The 21,811-nt window shown below is 35.4% G+C and overlaps 1 protein-coding gene and 1 long non-coding RNA gene across 2 annotated transcripts in view; both read right to left on the bottom strand.

Moving 5' to 3' along the window:
• Nucleotides 1-182: 182 nt before the first annotated feature.
• On the bottom strand, nt 183-11,157 carry LOC127874616 (uncharacterized). Its single transcript, XR_008047020.1, has 3 exons — nt 11,089-11,157; nt 2,090-2,979; nt 183-1,492 (listed from the first exon to the last, which is right to left on the bottom strand). It is a non-coding gene; the product is annotated as an uncharacterized LOC127874616 (long non-coding RNA).
• Nucleotides 11,158-11,775: 618 nt separating this feature from the next.
• The window catches only part of LOC127874622 (uncharacterized), a 30,046-nt gene continuing 20,010 nt past the window's right edge, over nt 11,776-21,811 (bottom strand). The window contains exon 3 of the mRNA XM_052419078.1: nt 11,776-12,131. Coding sequence (XP_052275038.1) covers nt 11,779-12,131 — 353 coding nt within the window. The 3' untranslated portion in view covers nt 11,776-11,778. The remainder of the gene's footprint in view (nt 12,132-21,811) is intronic.

Here is a 21,811-nt window from a genome sequence, read left to right on the forward strand (position 1 = left end):
TATATACCCCAATCATCACGGGGGTATAATGAATAAATATCTTCAGGGCATACAGAGTTTTGTTTACCTTATATAACAGACGCCGAATATCGGCGTCTTCCCCCACCAAACTAGGCTGGTTTTTTCCCCTTTCAGGACCATTAATTCCCCCCCCCAAATTTTTTTAATAGAAAGATGTGTCTCATGTTTATATTATTTCAATTCTATTTTAATTTAATCTTGCCAAACGTAATAAATTATGAAAAAAACAATGAATATAGTTCAAACATGTACACATGTATTGTAATAATGAGAAAGTAAGTAAACAAATCCCCCAAAAAGGGAAATGCCGCGAAAATTCCCACGCGCACATTTTTTCCCCAAAGTGGAAAATCCCGCGTAGAATTTCCCCTACATAAGGGCTTAAGGCCCCTTCCCCCACAACCCAAAAAAAACCCTGGCATATTCTTACTCCAGCGCGTATTTGTATACTTAAAACATGGACAGGTGGTTAATTTTAATTTATAGATATCCTTATTTAAAAATAAATGCAGATAATTATTTCATAGAATGTTGACTGCATTTCAATAATTGTTTAATTTAAAATAACCAGCATTTTCTTTAATTTATGCAGGGGGAATTTTGTAAATATACATGTGGAAAACAAAACAAAAACCTTTTGGTTTAGAGGCTTAATTTTTGCACAAAAATGTATGAAAATATGCCCTGACCCTTTATGATTAAAACTGATGTCAAATCAACTCTTATATGTATTTATTTAGTTAGTTTGACCAATTTAAAAACACAAAATTTCTGATCAGTAATAGGAACTTTTCTACAGAAAGGTCAGAAAAAAGCTGATGTAACGTGAACTAAATATGCAACTCTAAACTCTTTAAAAAACTGGGCTAAATGCATAAGCGTAAAGAGTTGTTCCAGATTTGCCTGTACAGTCTGCACAAAATTATCAGCCACGACACTTTAAGCTTTTATGGAATTCTTTGTTTTAAGGTTTATTCGGAAAGTGTGGTCACAAATTAGCTTGGGCAGACTTTACACGCTTTTGTGGGTAAAACACTTGAGGCACATGCATTAAGCCCTGTTTTCCCAGAGTGCAGCTGAAATACTTCCTGTTTTTGTTGCTGCTGCGACAGGGCCAGAGATTGTGTGAGTCTTGACGCCAAAGTCACCACCCAGAACAGGGAATGTAGGACTATACTGCTCCTCAGGCGCCAGGTTCACATTATTAGAGAGCAACATATGGAGGTCAGTCACGTTAACAGACGAGTCACTCAGCGTCTGCTCTATCTGTGGAACTGATTGTTTCATCTTGAGTGACTCGTCATGATGAAAGTTTTACTCACCAAGGCTCAGCTGTTGGAAGTGTTGATTTAGCGCCTTGTGAGAAGATGTTAAAAGGTGGCGTGCTGAATTTCCTGAGCGAGTTGTAGTATAAGTGGATTGGGATTGCCTAAACATTCATGATGTTTGTCTTGTTTGCTTTTAATGTTTTCTGCAAAGGAAATGGAAAGTAAACTAAAAATAGTGTCTTTAGTGACAAATGAATATGCCTTGACAATGTATGTTGAAACACCTTACTTAACACACCTGCTTTTTAATGCAACACATTGAGTCTATATTTTATATTTAGGATTGCATAATGATTTATATTTCGCCAGTTAGCACTCACAATAGCATTGTAATATTGAATAACTCGCAGCAACATGTTAAATCAAAATTTGGGGGTTTTAAACAGCGAGGAATACATGGTAAAGTACATTATGTAGCAAGTTGCCATATTTATCTGTACATTAAAAAAACAGGAATAACTTCAGCACTTTTAGACGTGACACTATACCACTTTAAATATGACGCAATACAACATTTTGCTAACGAATACTTAAAAATTTAGAATCAGTGCTATAAATATAAATGTTCAACTTTTAGAGCTGAATAAGGAAATGAACTCAATGTCACAACCCATTCAAAACAGTATTTGTTTTGGCAATCATTTAATTGGGAATTAAGCCAGTAATTATAAAAAAATATGGAATAGACTTTTTGAGATTAGGAATGCTTTGACCAAATAAATAACACTGTAAGGTCTCACCTGAAGCTCAAGATGCAGAGATGACATTCTAGCCTCGCTGATATTGCTAAGGGCCCAGTTTGAGTTCTACCTAACATCAGGTTGAGAGCCAAAGGTCATACTGGACCACAAAACAAAACTGCTGTCATTTTTCAACGCCTTCTCAAGCGCCGACTCAATGCCAGGCTGTTAAGGATTGGATTGGGAAGTTACAAACCCTGATGGGTTCACCTTTAGCATCTTGTTTCAGCTGTTGGTCGAACTTCCCGCCTGAGGCATGGCCATGGATGCTCTGAGTGTTCAAAACAAAGTAGGTGCTGTCTTTCTAAGTTAGCAACTGCGTCAAAAGCGCGTTCTCTTTGGACAGTTTGGACACCTGTGAGGACAAACCGGGACTGTCCGTAAAGTTACGACTGTCCAGGAGTATGCCAGTGGTAAGCATACGCTTCCGACTAAAACTCTACAAATATTCCTTGATTTTCTCTTGTTACTTTCAGTTGTATTGTTTGTCCCAAAAAGAATGGAACGAGTTATCCAACTTTGTATTTATCGTGATATTAGTTGTGAAGTCCAACATTGAGAACTGACTGTACATGTTGCCATAACTGCTGCAATAAGTCCTTGTGTCTGTAACGGTTGTCCCATCTCTGGCACTCGGGTCTAACAAACCAAACAGACTCAAGTGCGGATCACTCGACACGAAAATTGTGGTTGATGAGAACCATGTGTGAAAACTCTTTGTGCTCAAAATTTTTTATAGGAGGAATTTGTTCAACGATGCTGACCCTTTGAAGCTGGAAGTCAAATGGGAGAAGCTAGGGGTCAGGGGAGGGGTCGTGCTTGACTTGAGGCATGTGCGGGCCCGACTGGTGCTGTTGCCGTACCAACTCTATATCAAAACCGGGGCTCTCCTGAAAACATGGGAAATATGAACTGGTACAAAAGGTTTATATTACAATCTATAACAAACCATGTCTCTTAATAAGAGTTGAAGTTTTTCAAAGGCAAAACTTCATTCTCATGAATTTTGAACTTGGCATTTCACTGGTTCCTTATCCAAAATAACATGACAATTGATTCAATCAAACCATATCGTACTCAAACATCATTTAAAGTGTTTGTCAATACTTTATTAATCTGTCAATTCATAATTAATATTTTTATTTTTAATGCAATCCCCAGACATGGAAAGGCCGCGTTTCCCCCCACATCACTGGACTGTAAATGGCCAGCCTTTCACCAGACAGTTGTCTTCTTTGCTGAGCGAGTAGCTGTAACGTTGAGCGAACCAATATGGAATATGCATACTGCACAGGCTAATCTGGGACAACACTTTACACACATGCATAAAGTCCTGTTTTCCCATGCAACCTTACATTGTTGCCATTGCATGCATGAAAACTAACTCTAAAACTTTTATTACACTGTTCTGGGAATGAGGCCGGGGTCCTTCTTATTGAGAACAAATGTATTCCAATGTAATCATATTTATAAGCTTTATTAAATATCTCACAACTTTATAAAAACTCAAGACCTTATGAGGATGACAGAAATTCTGGGGGTGTTGTGTAACTGAGGTTCCTGTATGATAAGTTGGAAAGCATCGAGCTGAAGAAGGGTTTGAGTTATTGATCCTCAAGTAAAACAAGTCCTGCTGTAAACATGATATACACAATAAAAGACGCCATTTTATGTTTTGTTAAATCATATCATTCTTATCAATTTCATCTTTAACATTCTTTGTACACAGGTTACGCTGTAGACCATTATTATTTGAGGGACATTATTTATGTTGATTTTAAGGGTTGACTGATCCAGAAATTTATCACACACAGAAAAGTAATCGACACAAATTCATCATTTATTTTTCTGAACTGAGAAATCCACAAAATAAACTAATGTGTCCGTAAAAGTCTTTTTGACCACGAAATTTCGGATGAATATATATTCATATGAGTTTACACTATACAAACAAGTAAAGAGGATATTTTATCTTAAGTAAATTCATACTTTTCTTTTCCACCTCATCTTTTTTGCATTCTTAATACATAGGGAATACATAAGCAGGTCTTTTCCTGGCATATTTATGGGTATGTGAAACGGACCTATACGCAAAGAGTTTTTCTTTCTTAAACAAGGGCTGTTTGTAAAACATGCATGCCCCCAATATGGGCTGTCAGTTGTAGTGGCAGCCATGGTGTTAATACGTTTTTTGTCACTGTGACCTTGACCTTTGACCTAGTGACCTGAAAATCAAAAGGGGTCATCTGCCAGTCATGATCAATGTATCTATGAAGTTTGATGATCCTAGGCCTAATTATTCTTGAGACATCATTCGGAAACAATTTTACTGTGTCGAGTCACCGTGACCTTAACCTTTGACCTAGTGACCTGAAAATCAGTAGGGGTCATCTGCAAGTCATGATCAATGTGCCTATGAAGTTTCATGATCCTAGGAGTAAGCAGTCTTGAGTTATCATCAGGAAACCATTTTACTGTGTCCAAGTCACTGTGACCTTGACCTTTAACCTAGTGACCTGAAAGTCAATAGGGGTCATCTGTGAGTCATGATCAATGTACCTATGAAGTTTCATGATCCTAGGCATAAGCGTTCTTGAGTTATCATCCGGAAACCATTTTACTGTTTCGGGTCACCGTGACCTTGACCTTTGACCTAGTGACCTTAAAATAAATAGGGGTCATCTGCAAGTCATGATCTATGTACCTATGAAGTTTCCTGATCCTAGGCGTAAGTGATCTTGAGTTATCATCCAGAAACCATATTACTGTTAAGGGTCACTGTGACCTTGACCTTTGACCTAGTGACCTGAAAATCAATAGGGGTAATCTGAGAGTCATGAACAATGTACCTATACAGTTTCATGATCCTAGGTCAAAGCGTTCTTGACAGTGCTCCAGCTAGCAATAAATAGAGGGGCACTGTGCCCCTCTAAAATTTGCCCACTTAAAAAGCGCCCCTCTATTTTTCTGTCAAATGTCCTTTTGATCTCTAAATTCCTGCTTTCAGGCCGTATAAATCGCCAGAAACATCGACATGAATACACAGATAACACCCTTACATGACTGCCTGTGGTGTTATAAGTCAACACATTGTGAACAAACAAGCCCCAAGGGTATGGTTTGTTATCAGATCACTAAGTTGCCTTTTGTTGCAGACAATAGTAACATGCTGTGAAAGATTATCTCTGAGGTCACGCTTTTGGTTAGGCACAATCACACTGAATGAAATCAAACTCAGCACTATTGATTTTTTTAAACTTCTGAATTCTTTGGCTATAATTTTTTGTTTGCAAAAATAGTGATTTTTAATCCAAAATACCTATTAACATTTGAAAATTTATCATCTTTTTTTAATGCAAATATGCGGAATGGAAACATATTTGTGTTTGGATTTTATTTCTGAACTTTATAAACACTGTCTGTCCTCAATCATGATGAATTTTAACATGAATAGGGGCAGACAATTGTTAGTTCAACAAATAAAGAACTTGTTTGGAAGGAGGATTTATCACTCAGCAAGTAAAATGTAATGTTGATATTGTCATATATTTTCGCGACCAAACAAAACTGTCAACGTTGTTGACATTAGTTGAAATAACGTGTTGTGAAATAAATATATCCTTTTATAGTTCTGGCTACCATAACTTTAAATGTCGATTTTATGATTTTTGACTGGCGCGACTTTATAGATATGGACCAACCCCATTAAGAAAGTCAACTAGAAATTCCCGAAAAATTGACAGTTAACAAAGACCGGTCCAAAACAGCTTTTAAATGCAAATGTTGGCCATAATCAACTACTTGATTGGAAAGATTGATATTTTTCACATTATACTGATATATTCTTTCACAAAATACTATCTTAAACATTTAAAATGTATCTATTCTGCTCTTACATATTGAGAAAAACAGCGATGTGACTGACTTTCTTGAAATGCGAATCTCCCGAGATTTCACGGTCATATGACGTTATTTCTAATTTTAGTAACAAATCATGTGCTCAATTGTTTTCAAATTCAGAATGACATTTCCCGGTATTTTTATTATTCTGGCTTATTTTGTAAACGAATTGTAGTGTCAATGCAAAGTCAAAGTAAATATTATATAAAACTACCTGATTCACAATGAAATCAGTCTTATAATCCACCAGACGTAATTTGTTAATCACAAATAATTGATTTCAGAAAACAAAAGTTTACAATTTCAGCATAAAATGTCAAGGTCGATCCGAAAGTATCCAAATGAAAACATGTCACGTGACAAAGCGACAATGGCGTCAAAATTGTGAATTTCAGACTGATGAGAGTTATTTTCTTCTATTGTAAGATGCATTTGAAACATTTGAACCTTAAAATATTCCTCGATGCAGTAATTTATATTCATTCACCAATATATGTAGAAATGTATCCAAGAAAATGAGCTTTCTTTGATTTATAGCTTCAGCGTACAGGTCTGTCAATACTATATAAACTGTACGCTGAAGTTTCTTTAGCTAATCCTATTATTAACAATAACAATGTTTCATTTTAATCTCCAGACTGGCTGCTACTTCATGGTGACATTGATCACTGTATAGACTTTAAATTTGTCAATATAGATTTTTGTTTTAATTAATATTATTATTGCGGATAAACATTTGCTCAAAGTTATTTAAAGCAACTAATTTAAGTAGTGACAGTCACAACGTTTTTTTGACCCAGTGAAACCCTTGAATTTATTTCATGTTTTCTACATTTCATTTTCTTTAAAAAGGCCACTGATGCTGAAACTGGAACCTGAAAGATTAACATGCAGTTCAATGATGTAGTTCTTCTTGAATGCTCTGAGCTTTTATGACTACATACGTACAGCTCAGAGCCAGGACTTGGAGGGTCAATAGCTGGGAGTTGGATTATTGCAACTATTAAATGATGATAAGTGCTGAAAAAACATCAAAATCCCCCCCCCCAAACACCGGAAAGAAATATGATATCTACATATCTCTAATGCGTGTAGTCGGATGCTAGCCCAAGTCGGTTTGGAAATTGGCTACTTAGTTGTTTTTCTTAGCGCCAATGTAGATAGAAATATATTTATTATAATTTCATACACAAAATGAGGAACAGCATACAATTGGTGTTCAGTCATCCAATGCACTAGTGTTTACAATGAATAAGTATATAGTATACATTTTGTGGCTGCCTGGCTTAAGTATATTTTTAACCAAATGTCCTATTTTCCAAAATTACGCCTGAAATGTGTCCTTTTTTGGGGAAGCTCCCCTCTATTTTGAAAAGCTGGCTAGAGCACTGTCTTGAGTAATCATCCGGAAACCATTTTACTATTTCGGGTCACTGTGACCTTGACCTTTGACCTAGTGACCTCAAAATCAATAGGGGTCATCTTCGAGTCATGATCAATGTACCTATGCAGTTTCATGATCCTAGGCGTAAGCGTTCTTGAGTTATCATCCGGAAACCATTTTTCTATTTAGGGTCACCGTGACCTTGACCTTTGAACTAGTGACCTCAAAATCATTAGGGGTCATCTGCGAGTCATGATCAATGTACCTATGAAGTTTCATGATCCTAAGCCTAAGCATTCTTGAGTTATCATCCAGAAACCATCTGGTGGATGGACATACAGACAGACGGACCGACATGAGCAAAGCAATATACCCCCTCTTCTTAGAAGGGGGGCATAAAAAGAGAATTAGGCATTCGATCTCCAAGTGTGGATTAAAAGCGTTCATTGATGACACCACATGTCTGCACATGTGTAGATACAGTTATTAAGACAAGGGCTGTTTGTAAAACATGCATGCCCCCCAATTTGGGCTGTCAGTTGTAGTGGCAGCCATTTTGTGAATATGTTTTTAGTCACTGTGACCTTGACCTTTGACCTAGTGACCTGAAAATCTGTAGTGGTCATCTGCCAGTCATGATCAATATACCTCTAAAGTTTCATGATCCTAGGCCTAATTATTCTTGAGATAACATCAGGAAACCATTTTACTGTTTCGAGTCACTGTGACCTTGACCTTTGACCTAGTGACCAGAAATTTTATAGGAGTCATCTGCCTGTCATGATCAATGTACCTATGAAATTTCATGATCCTAGGTGTAAGGATTTTTAAGTTATCATCCAGAAACCATTTTACTATTTCGAGTCACTCGTGACTGTGACCTTGACCTTTGACCTAGTGACCTGAAAATCAATAGGGGTCATCTGCCAGTCATGATCAATATACCGATGAAGTTTCATGATCCTAGTCTTAATTATTCTTGAGTTAACATCAACAAACCATTTCACTGTTTCGAGTCACTGTGACCTTGACCTTTCACCTAGTGACCTGAAAATTTAAAGGAGACATCTGCCAGTCATGATCAATGCAGTGTTCTGCCGTGAATTTTTACTGTTGGGGACAGGGACCCTTTAGGGTTAAAAAAGTGGGGACAAAAAGGAAAAATATGGGGACAGAGAAATATATTTGTAGCAGAATTTAATTTTCAGAAACTAATTATATTTTACTTGCACTCTTATATTTGTTTGTTTTCTTCTAACAGCAAGTCCACAGGACGTAAAATTCTAATTCAACCATGAATATTTTAAAAACTTTTTAAAACTGTCAAACAATATATATATTAGTCAACATATTCAAAAACTTTCAACAGATTTATGATCATTGAACTCAGCATTATGTGTCAAAGTACTTGTCCGATAATTAGAATGACCGATAGTAAAGGCGTTTTTTTTTGTGCTTTATGCGCAAAGTGTATGTCATTGCGTTGTTGTCAAACAGTGACCAAGACAATTTTCGAAGCCAATTTGCTTGGAACATATGTTTAGGGCCAGGGGTAGACTTTTTTGTCATTGCTAAACGATGTTGGGACTTGGGAAGACTCTGTTGGGGTGTTGTTATTATTATCGTCATATTTTCTAATTTTACTTGCCGGAGGACAAAAAGTAAAATGGATTTTGTTTTCTTCGGCCGGTCACTTTCCGCCATTTTGATTGGTTGTTATAATCTCAACTTACCAATGCAATAAAGTGTTATTAAAGTAAATTTACCATTGGCTTCAAAATGACGTCATGTCCAATGAAATAATTCGTTTTGATTACACACTCACTCGATTACCTTACCGACTTACCAATTGAATTGATTAGTTTTTATTACTAATTCCTGTGCGCTCGTGGACCCATATACGGAAAACAGGTGGGGACAAATCTTTTATTTTTGCGCCTATGACGCAAGGGCGCATCCACGGCAGAATACTGTCAATGTACCTATGAAGTTTCATAATCTTAGGCGTAAGCATGCTTGAGGGATCATCCGGAAACCATTTTACTATTTTTACTATTTCGAGTCACTGTGACCTTGACCTTTGACCTAGTGACCTGAAAATCAATAGGGGTCATCTGCCAGTCATGATCAATATACCTATGAAGTTTCATGATCCTAGGCCTTAGCGTTCTTTAGTTATCATCAGGACACTATTTGGTGGACGGACAGAAGGACCGACAGGCTGACAAGCTGACATGTGCAAAACAATATACCCCCTCTTCTTCAAAAGGGGGGCATAATAAGTGCCTTATGATTAATATGTCTCAATTATATTTCAATAAGATTTAAAAAAAAGTATATTACTAGCATAATATGATTTTATCCTTTTAATTTTAAGTTTAAGAAATAGTTATATTAAATTTGTTTTTCTGAAATCAATTTACTTTTCGCACACAAAAAATAACTGAGGAGCTGCGCCATGAGCGCATGATACGCCCGTCGTTCGCCAATGAAGTAGTAAGGTAATAAATAACCCTTTGAATCATTTTTTTACTTCAGTTTATTTGTATTTGAATACATGGTTTATTTTATAAGTACATGAGCATGGAGCGCCGTCTCCTTGACATTCATAATTTGAAAAAAATCCATCGAAGGATATTTGAGCTACAGTAGGACATTCAATGAAATCACGAAATTTTGACGAACAAAGTCCCATAACTCTGGAACGACAATTCAGAATTCCGTCAAAAACGAAAGGGGATCATGGTTTATCAATATTAAGATTGTGTTAAAATTTGAAGAAAATCTGTCAAAGGATATTTGACGTAGCGTACGACATTAACAGACGGACGGACGGACGGCTACGGTAGGACATTCAATGAAATCACGAAATTTTGACGAACAAAGTCCCATAACTCTGGAACGACAATTCAGATTTCCGTCAAAAACGAAAGGGGATCAGGGTTTATAAAAATTAAGATTGTGTTGAAATTTGAAAAAAATCCATCGAAGGATATTTGAGCTACAGTAGGACATTCAATGAAATCACGAAATTTTGACGAACAAAGTCCCATAACTCTGGAACGACAATTCAGAATTCCGTCAAAAACGAAAGGGGATCAGGGTTTATCAATATTAAGATTGTGTTGAAATTTGAAAAAAATCCATCGAAGGATATTTGAGCTACAGTAGGACATTCAATGAAATCACGAAATTTTGACGAACAAAGTCCCATAAAATCACGAAATTTTGACGAACAAAGTCCCATAACTCTGGAACGACAATTCAGAATTCCGTCAAAAACAAAAGGGGATCAGGGTTTATCAATATTAAGATTGTGTTGAAATTTGAAAAAAATCCATCGAAGGATATTTGAGCTACAGTAGGACATTCAATGAAATCACGAAATTTTGACGAACAAAGTCCCATAACTCTGGAACGACAATTCAGAATTCAGTCAAAAACGAAAGGGGATCAGGGTTTATCAATATTAAGATTGTGTTAAAATTTGAAGAAAATCTGTCAAAGGATATTTGACGTAGCGTACGACATTAACAGACGGACGGACGGACGGACAGACGGACGGACGGACAGACGGACGGACGGACGGACGGACGGACAGACGCGGGGTATACCATAATACGCCCCGTCATAGACGGGCGTATAAAAATCCCAAAATTGCATTTTTACCGAAATTGGCCATGAAAAGGCCTGATAATTAAAATGTCTTTGTTACCTTATGTGTATTCAGGTCATCCTTGTCCACCACATCCTCAACATCCTTGTCCTGATTCAGCAGCGACTGGAGCAGCAAAATAGCTAGATGTTTTTCTTGTATGTGTATTAAGGACTCACACAAATTTATATAAATGTAATGAAAATCAATAACAGATGTTCAACAGCATAAAATATGGCAAATTAATAAATTTCACATCAAGTGTTACCTTTCTGTAAACATTGCGTAAAATATCAATATATACTCCTCCAAAGATTACTTAAACAATTTCATATTTTATTTAAAAAATATTCATCCATATACATTTCTTACATGGCATGGTGTTTATAGAAATGAAAGTCTAATAATAGTCTCAGTTGCTATGTACATGTGCATCTATGTACAAATATGAAATTTTCAGTTGAAATGCTTTGTTTTTTCATGCACAGTTTACAAGAACGAAATGTTAGGACCATAATGACACAAATGTTATGACAACATAACATAATATGCATTAGATCTAATGTTCTAACAAAAACCCTCACATTGTGTTATTAGATAACAATATGTTCACATAAATCATTTGTATCTTTAACTACACACTAAATGTTGTATTGTAACATCACACACTACTATGTTTGTATGCTAAACAACACATGGTCATTGAAATACTAATCATTAATTACAACAACTAATGCTTACATGTACACACTATTCCACTCTGAACACCAGGATGTTGTCGTCCCTGTACAGTCCCACAATGATGGATGATGTGGTGCTGCAGTAGCAGACTGACCATGGCCTCCACACTCCATCCTCCCGTGTAGCCAGCATAGTCAGCTTACTCTGCCCCTCCCAGCCCACCTGTAGTACAGTGTAGGACTGCCTTCCACAGACCAGCACCTGGCCTACAGGGGTCACATGTAGACCAGATGGGCCACATAGTGCTGGGTCTGTGAATGTAGCCAGGAGTGTGCCATCCCTGGCCAGGGTGAGAAGCTTGTGCTGCTGGTAGCTGGTGATGTACAGCTTGTCTCCTGTGGGACTCACAGCACACTTGATTACTGCAAAACAGAGTAACATCAAGATATTGAATTACTGTCAATGTTAAATAATCTTATTAAAAATATATATATATATATATATAAAAAATATCACATCTAAAATATATGCATACATTCCAATAAAAAAATAGTTAAGTGCGAAAATAAACTTCAGTATCAGTGTTATTGTGTAGAAGTTTACCATGTTGAAATGTGACTGTGGTGAGTTAGAAATGAAGAGTTGCAAAATTACACAGATGGAAACAATTACACAAAAGAAAACAATTGCACAGTTCAATCAACATGTGTACATTATGAATGTTACTATACACAGCAATAATTGATTTTCTACACAGGTACCCATGTGATAACAATGTACTGATACTTCATACATGTGCAATATATACGACTTAATTTGTATTTTTAAAGTGTTTAATTTTCAATATCAAGAAAAATAATACTTCAAACAAAAAATATTGATGCGTTTTTATCTATTTTCTCACAAAACCAATAACAACCGCATAATGCTAAAATTAATTATTAAAATTATCCCCTACCTTTGAACACTTCTTACCATTCCAACCACAAGGCACAACAACTTAAATCTTTTAAGAGAACTTATTTATACAATGTTTTGAAATTTCTCAATTAATAGCATACAAACGTTTGAAAACTTCTATTTAAAGAGTATCTATTTTATATAAGTTTTTATTTGTTTATTTATAAAATATATTGCACTGTACAGTAATCTGACAACCACACAAATGCAAACAAGGTCAGAAAGTGTCTCTTTCCCAGGAACTCAGTTTCTATTTATAGACATGCCATGTAGTGACAGTCAAAATACTTCATTACTCATGTTTATAAATCAATAATTCTGAAAACATGTTTTATTTTGGCTACTGTAGCAATAAAATGATACATATACATTATTGAACAGTTACTTTATATTATATCAGGGGGTTTCTGCTATGTAAAAATTGCCCTAAAAGGTACCTGAGTCCAAACAAATATTGAACAAACAAAAAATCCAATTTCCATTGTTGTCTTTTTTTTGTTATGTTTTTTTAAGAAAGAAGTGCCAAATGGTTATTATATATGAAGTTTATTTTATAATAACCTTGCAAAGTATATAACTATAAATTATATGATTTTTTCCAAACTGGCAAGGTAAAGGCCTGATGTGGGACAATTTGGCAAGCATTGTTACGCTGCACAAAATGTCTAGAAATCATGCCACGAAAACCGCATGGATTAGAGCTATAAGCAGGCAAGATGCGACGCCAAAACGGGTAGATATCATTAGTGTATCAATATCTTATATGTCGATGTACATAAATATCATATTTGTAAAAGTATTACACCATGTAGATGGCAAGCAGTATTATAATAAACATTTTATTTAGTATTAATCGGTAAAAAAAATGAATTTGATTTAATATGGCCTAATGTGTTGACATTTTACACCATGATTTGCTAATCTCAAACTTGAATGATTAATTTGAGCAGACTCTCATTGAATATTTATGTTACCAGAACAGACCAATGTAAATACCACCAATCATTTCTTCTATTCCATGAATGCGCAAATTTGTATTATAATAAAATTAAATGCCATTTATAATGAACACGTGTTCTTATTAATACAACCTTGAACTATTTTTTCAATCTATATTGCTTGGTTCACTTACAGGAGATACAACACCAACACTCTACCCCACTGTAACATATTAAATTTGTGGCCATGTTACACACAAACTAGCCTTTTTCATTGATCACTATGGCAAATTTAAGGTGTGCTGGCTGTTAATAAATTTTATTTATTTTTTTCTGTATTTATTTAAACCTTTGTGCGTATATTGATGTTGCAGATACACCAGGGTATGCTCTTATCATTGGTGGATAAAAATGGTCCAAACTCCATGAACAGGAACAAGGTGCCAACAAAATACCACGGGTAAAAGATCATTTCTATCTAGAAAGTAAAGACATGTAAATCTCTAATAAAGGTGATGAATTGCCGTTTCAGCCTATAAACCTGTTTTAAATTATTTATACATCTCATGCTGTTCACATTATGTGAATATAATATAAACAAGGGCTGTTTGGAAAAAAATGCATGCCCCCATATGGGCTGTCAATCGTAGTGGCAGCCATTGTGTGAATACGTTTTTGTCACTGTGACTTTGACCTTTGACCTAGTGACCTGAAAATTAATAGGGGTCATCTGCCAGTCATGATCAATGTACCTATGTAGTTTCATGATCCTAACCCTTATTATTATTGAGTTATCATCAGGAAACCATTTTACTGAGTCACTGTGACCTTGACCTTTGACCTAGTGACCTGAAAATCAATAGGGGTCATCTGCCAATCATGATCAATGTTCCCATGAAGTTTCATGATCCTAGGCGTAAGCATTCTTGGATTATCATCCAGAAACCATTTTACTGTTTTGAGTCACTGTGACCTTAACCTTTGACATAGTGACCTGAAAATCAATACGGGTCATCTGCCAGTTATGATCAATGTACCTATGAAGTTTCATGGTCCTAGGCCTAAGCATTTTTGAGTTATCATCCGGAAACCATTTTAATATTTCGAGTAACTGTGACCTTGACCTTTGACCTAGTGACCTGAAAATCAATAGGGGTCATCTGCCAGTCATGATCGATGTACCTATGAAGTTTCATGATCCTAGGCATATGCATTTTTGAGTTATCATCCGGAAACCATTTTACTATTTCAAGTCACTGTGACCTTGACCTTTGACCTAGTGACCTGAAAATCAATACGGGTCATCTGCCAGTTATGATCAATGCACCTATGAAGTTTCATGATCCTAGGCCTAAGCATTTTTGAGTTATCATCCGGAAACCATCTGGTGGACAGACCGACAGACCAACATGTGCAAAACAATATACGCCCTCTTTTTCGAAGGGGGGCATAATAATATATTCAATCACAATTAATTAATTATAGACCATGCATTTTTACTAAAACTTTTCATTACAAAATAGTGCAAAAAACAACAACAGATAAAAAATGTATGTTATATGACACTCAGATCATGAATATTTATACATGTATGTAGCAATATTATTCAATAACATTTCAAAACATCAAACCTTTATTTCTAGCTTATCACTTAGGCACTTGGTTATTTGAATTTGAGTATGAAGTACCTCCTTTTAATTTAAACTGTATTGTTATTTGCATTTAATCAGTATATTTGTTTGTTTTTGTATTTATATAAAAGAAACATGCATTTATATCTTGCTATTACTTTTTTATAGGTGTTTGAAAGTGCTAATCAGTCATGATGACTCTTCAAGTCCACCGAGTTAGAGTAATTCCAGGGATCAGATTGAATGATTTCATGGGTAATAATATCAATATATATCGTCTCCAAAAATGGCTATTTATTCTTCATAGGGTTGTGCATTTATGTATATATTTATGTAGATATAATTTTAACTATACAGTTACATGCGTCTAGTTCAAAGATTCTTAAGATTAACAACCACTTTTTAAATATGGACGTGAATGGTTTTTGTGAGAACAAAACATAACATACTTTATGTGGTAGGACTAGGAAATTAATATTAACTTTATTGAAAACCATTCATATAAACATTAAGATTAATGTATGTATAATAATAAACTTATTCATTTTAGCTAGACTGCATCCAAAGCCTTAGGCTTATTGAGATACTCTCAAGTCTGTTTTCTGGGAAGAACCAGTACATAGTGTTTTTGTAAAGATCATGAGAACCCTCCCCAAGTAGGGATCAAACTTGTGGCCTTCCAATGGCTAGGCAGGCACCATATCTACAATGCCACAACAAGATTATTAAACGATACAATATATAAATAAATAAATAAATACTGTATACATGTATATAAGATTTATGTATTTCATGTATGCCAGGTCACATGCTGATGACACCAGTGTCGGTGATGGCAGCTCTGGAAGTGTCGGTGGGCAGGCATCTCCTGACAAGCATGAAATATCCACAAATAACAAGCAAGAGGGCCATGAAAGCCCTGTATCACTCCACTGCTGAAGAAAAGGCTGAAACAAATATTCTTGGCATGTGCAAATACTTAAATATAGGCCCTATTTAAGCACATGTACACTTTTGTGACCCCCCTGGGCTGGGTCAAATTTAACCTCAGAGGCATAATTTTAGCAAACTTTGTACAGAACTTTTATATCTCACTACATACAAAATGTGGTAGCCCTAGATCCTAGAGTTAAGGACAAGAATATTTTAAAAGTTTTCACAAAATAAGCAAAATATGAGCGTATGTAATGTTCAATTTTGTGACCCGAGGGTTAAATTTGACCCAAAGGGCATAATTTGAACAAACTTGGTATAAGAGGACTATAAGAATGATGTTACTGCATACCAAATTTGGCAGCAATAGTCCGAATGGTTTCTGACAAGAAGATTTTTTTAAAGATTTCACAAAATAGGCGCTTTATAAGCGTTTATTCAATTTTGTGACCCCCCAGGTGCAGGGTCAAAGTTGACCCAGAGGCATTATTTGAACAAATGTGGTAGAAGTTTATTAGATGTCTATACATACCAAATTTGGTAGCCCTAGGCCCAATGGTTATGGGCAAGAAGATTTTTAAAGTTTTCACAAAATAGGCCCCATTAGTGTATGGTCAGTTTTGTGACCCCCGCGCAGGGTCAAATTTGACCAAAGGGGCATAATTTGAACAAACATGGTAGAGAACTATTAGATGTCACTACATACCGAATTTGGTAGCCCTATGCCTTGTAACACTTTTGTTCTAGTGAGCTGACTGAACTCAATTCAAATTATCATACATGTAGGGATGCTCTTAAGCCTTGGTTATTTGGCAGTCAGACCGATGTTAAAACGGTCACGAACTGCTTGTTTACTGGGGTTAGGAAAAAATACTCCAATTTGACAGGGTGATGGAAAGTTTTGTTTACTTGCTGAGATCACGTTTTCTGGAACATGACCGTTTATATAAGCATTTATATAAGCATGAGTATAAAAGTGGGGTATTTTTAAAACAAATCGAGCCATTATTGATAGCAACTCGCACAGTAAACATTATAATTTTACGGCTTTACAGTAAGTGCAGGAGAGACGGACATTTACTTTCTGGACGGATTATATTTGTGTTGGAGTATCTTGTTTCTTTCTTGTTTTGATCTTGTTCAATTTCTTAATAAGAAGTAGTGCTGCAACAATATACCGGTATATCGGTATATATCGCAATACGCAATCTGCATATTGTATTGCGATACGATTTTCATCATACCGGTACGAACATTTTACAAAATTCATTCACATTTCGTCCAGAAAAGCCATCCGAAATAATGATAACAAGGTAAACAAAACAAAGCAGTGTAAATATTTTTTTTTCGTAAAAATAACATTCTGAAAATGTATTATACGGAGTAGCGTTGTTACATCGGAGCATTCGTTCGATGCTTTTGAACAGATTATCGCTGAATTAATTGCGAACAACTGTAAATGTTTCGTTCGATTCTGAATTGAGCATTATTAAATTTGTAATGCGAATTTCGGAAATACGCTTCCAAATTTTAATGCTAATGCGACATTAAAAAAAGTCAAATAAAAAGTGCTTTATCCTTTGTATCAATAAAAAGCGCGCGAAAAATATACAGACATGTAGGACGTCGCATGGAAAGTATGGGTGTATTTTGTGTTGTATAAAAATGGGAACATCACGTCAGGTGAATTACGCGTGTTCAGTGGAAAAAAACGCCCCGGTTGGACGTTATTTCATCACATCTTTAAATAGTAACAAATGCCAAAATGTATTTGATACTTAAGAAAATTTGCAAATGTTTGTGTTTCTTGTTATTCTTGAGCACATTTATAGTAAATATTTACCAGAATTTGCTTTAAAACTGGAATATACGGGATTATCGTGTAATTGGCAAGTTATAATTTTGGTACAAGTTAGCAATATATTGCGATATATTGCAATACGGGTTTTTGAACTGACAATATATTGCAATACGGTTTTTGGCGTATTGTTGCAGCACTAATAAGAAGTACATACATTTACAATACAAATAAGAATAATATACATTTACAAAACAACATATACAAACATTGTTAACAAGAATAAAAGACTATATATGCTATAAAAAGACTAGTTGCTTTCTTTCGCAAACTGATGAGTAGTTAAACGAACCTCAGGAACATTTAAGTCAAAACGGAAAATTACACAACACGACTTAAACAAAACTTTGAACACTAATATATTCACATAAGGTTAGAAGTGCCACAGCCTCATGGTTAAAGGACAAGAAGATTTTTAAAGTGTTCACAAAATAGGCACTATATAAGCATATAATCGATTTTGTGGCCCCCAGGGCAGGGTCAAATTTGACCCCTGGGGCATAATTTCAACAAACTAAATAGAGGACTGTACAATGTCACTACATACCAACTTATGTAGCCCTAGGCATAATTGTTATGGACAATATTTTTTTTTAAGTTTTCACAAAATAGGCATTATATAAGCATATGTTCAATTTTGTGACCCCAAGGGCAGGATCAAATTTGGCCCCAGGGATAAGATTTGAACAGATTTGGTAGAGGACTTTTAGATGTCACTACATACCAAATTTGACAGCCCTAGATCGGAAGGTTATGGACAAGAAGATTTTCTTAGTTTTCACAAAATAGACCTGATATAAGCATATGTTCAACGTTGTGACCCCAGGGCACAGTCAAATTTGACCCAATGGATAAAATTTGAACAAACTTGGTAGACAACTATAAGATGTCACTACACACCAAATTTGATAGCCCTAGGCCCGATGTTTATGGACAAGAATATTTTTAAAGTTTTCACAAAATAGGCTCCATATAAGCGTATGTTCAATTTTGTGACCCCCAGGGCAGGGTCAAATTGGACCAGAGGGGCATAATATAAACAAACTTGGTAGAGGACTATAAGATGTCACTACATACCAAATTTGGTAGCCCTAGGCCAAATGGTTATGGACAAGCCCTTTATAAGCATATATTCAATTTTGTGACCCCCGGGGCAGTTTTAAATTTGACCCCAGGGGCATATTGAACAAACTAAGAAGAGAACTATTACATGTCACTACATACCAAATTTGGTACCCTATGGCATACGGTTATGGACAAGAAGATTTAAAAAAAAATCCCACAATAGGCCTTATATAAGCATATGTTCAATTTTGTGACCCTCAGAGCATGGTCAAACTTGATCCCAGGGGCATAATTTGAACAAACTTGGTAGAGTACTATAAGATGCCACTACATACCGAATTTGGTAGCCCTATAGGCCCAATGGTTATGGACGAGAAGATTTGTAAAGTTTTCACAAAATAGACCCTATATAAGCATATGTTCAATGTTGTGACCCCTGGGGAAGGGTCAAATTTGTCCCCAGGGGCATAATTTGAACAAATTTGGTAGAGGACTATTAGATGTCTCTACATACTAAATTTGATAGCCCTATGCCCAATAGTTATGGACGAGAAGATTTTGAAAGTTTTTACAAAATATGCCTTATATAAGAATTTTTTTTAATTTGTGACCCCCTGGGCAGGGTAAAATTTTACCCCAGGGGCATATTTTGAAAAAATTTGAAAGAGTTTTACCCAAAGAACATACCTGAGAAATTTCATCAGAATTGGACTTCCCAACTTTCGTTATTTTTAATTCTTTGTTTTTGACATCGATTAGATTTGCCTACGAGTTATGTTCTGAAAAATTGAAAACTGTTAAGATTGAGAAGGGCGTAAAAAAAGTTGACCAGTTGATGAGTTTCAATGACATAATAAACAAATTATTTGAATTGTGATGCAACAAAATGAAAAAAACTCTTCATTGCAAGTACTGTATTGATTAATAAAACATTTGTTAATTTTGAATGAGTTGTATCTTTTCATTGTATTGTTGTTCTTTGAGTGCTTTGTACAGTCACATGTGACAGTAACATATACTTTCAAATCACATATATCACAGGCCATATAAGTATAGATTGATATATTTATCACAACAGTCCATATTTATTTCCCAATTGATTAAAAACTAAACAATTGGCCATGTGTTTATACAGTGTCCGACAAATCCATTGCCCGGAGCCCGGGGGCTACCGAAATTTTTCATCGGGCTACTGAAATTTTCCAGCTGACGCCCGCCGGGCTACTATAAATCTATAAGAGCGGTAGCCCGGTTTATTGACAGACATACGTAGAATAAACACGCTGACCATGTGTTTGTACACTGTGTATTGCTTATAATCCGATAACAAAGTGCAATCAATTATCTAATCAGTCACCGATCACTTGCGGTAATGTCTTAAACAGTAACAGTGTATTTTAATCATCCAATCAGAAATAAACATTTGTCGTCTGCTAATAATATAATGAGAGCCGGTTGGATAGTTGGCGCACATGATGCAACATCATTTCGCAGTTTGGAATTCTTTGTTTACCGCAACAATGAATAATAGCGACAACGTTTTTGATGTCGTTAAATATCGAAGGACGCCAAACATTAAATAAATCAAAACAATAGCGGATTCTTCAAAACGGTAACAAAACCGAAAATGAATATTAATGACAACTTTGTGAACGCGGTTAACACCTGCTTATTAGTTTGCATTGTCAATTAATAATTGGATTAATCGACTGTTTATCAATAATCCCATATATACCCGATTTATATTTTTAAAACCAAATTATGGGTGGGTAATATAGACAATAAGAGTCATAAACACAAACGTTTGAAATTTTCTAAAGTGTCAAATGAATATCGGCATATGGTTCTATTTAAAGATATGATGAAATATTGAGCTCCCAATCAGGACCGTTGTATTGCAACATGCGTAAATAACCTGCCACGGTTTGCACGCGTTGTGTACAGCTTTTTTAGGTTACAAAATTCTACATTTAAGAAATGAATTTCTTTGTCCTGATAAAAAGCGTGCGAAAATTGGCGTGGGTGTATTTATTTGTAAATAAAAAATTTCGTAGCGAGTACAACATTGAGATCATTTAATTTCCATTAAAAGTTTCGTTGTGAATTTTAACTAAAGTACCGGGATATATCGTGAATTATTTGGCATTGACATTTTCTCTTAATAAAATATCATGTAAACACGAGTTCCTTCATTATTGAAACAATTATTGTATTGTATACTGACTGCACACAAGTGTCGTAACATACGGATGAAATACGTAAATTCAGATAGTACTTAAAGTCGGACACAAGTAAATAAATGCTCTAATACTCTTGATTTCTTGAAACTCGGTATTTGTTGTTAAAAAGGGCAATTGCATTGATTAACACCATACGAGTCAATCGTATTGATCATCTAAACGCTTTATTTGCGTTTACGACTTAACGTGCTGTCCGAATTTAAGTACACATACATGTGCACATACATGTAATATCTACATGTAGTATATGTTTTTCTTTGGTACATTTACATTTAAGTACACGGTGCCTGTACTGTAACATTAATTTACAATATTGACTACATGTACATCAGACTACTTGCTGTTTTATGTATATGTATGTATACATATTATGTATATGTAAATGAAGAAATAAAATAAAGATGAAAACCTGCCTCTTATCATTTTGTAGGAAAATTTTATGGGCTACCGAATATTTTTATTGGTAGCCCATTGGGC

The sequence above is a fragment of the Dreissena polymorpha genome, chromosome 1, assembly GCF_020536995.1.
Source record: "Dreissena polymorpha isolate Duluth1 chromosome 1, UMN_Dpol_1.0, whole genome shotgun sequence".
In the NCBI taxonomy this organism is placed as follows: domain Eukaryota; kingdom Metazoa; phylum Mollusca; class Bivalvia; order Myida; family Dreissenidae; genus Dreissena; species Dreissena polymorpha.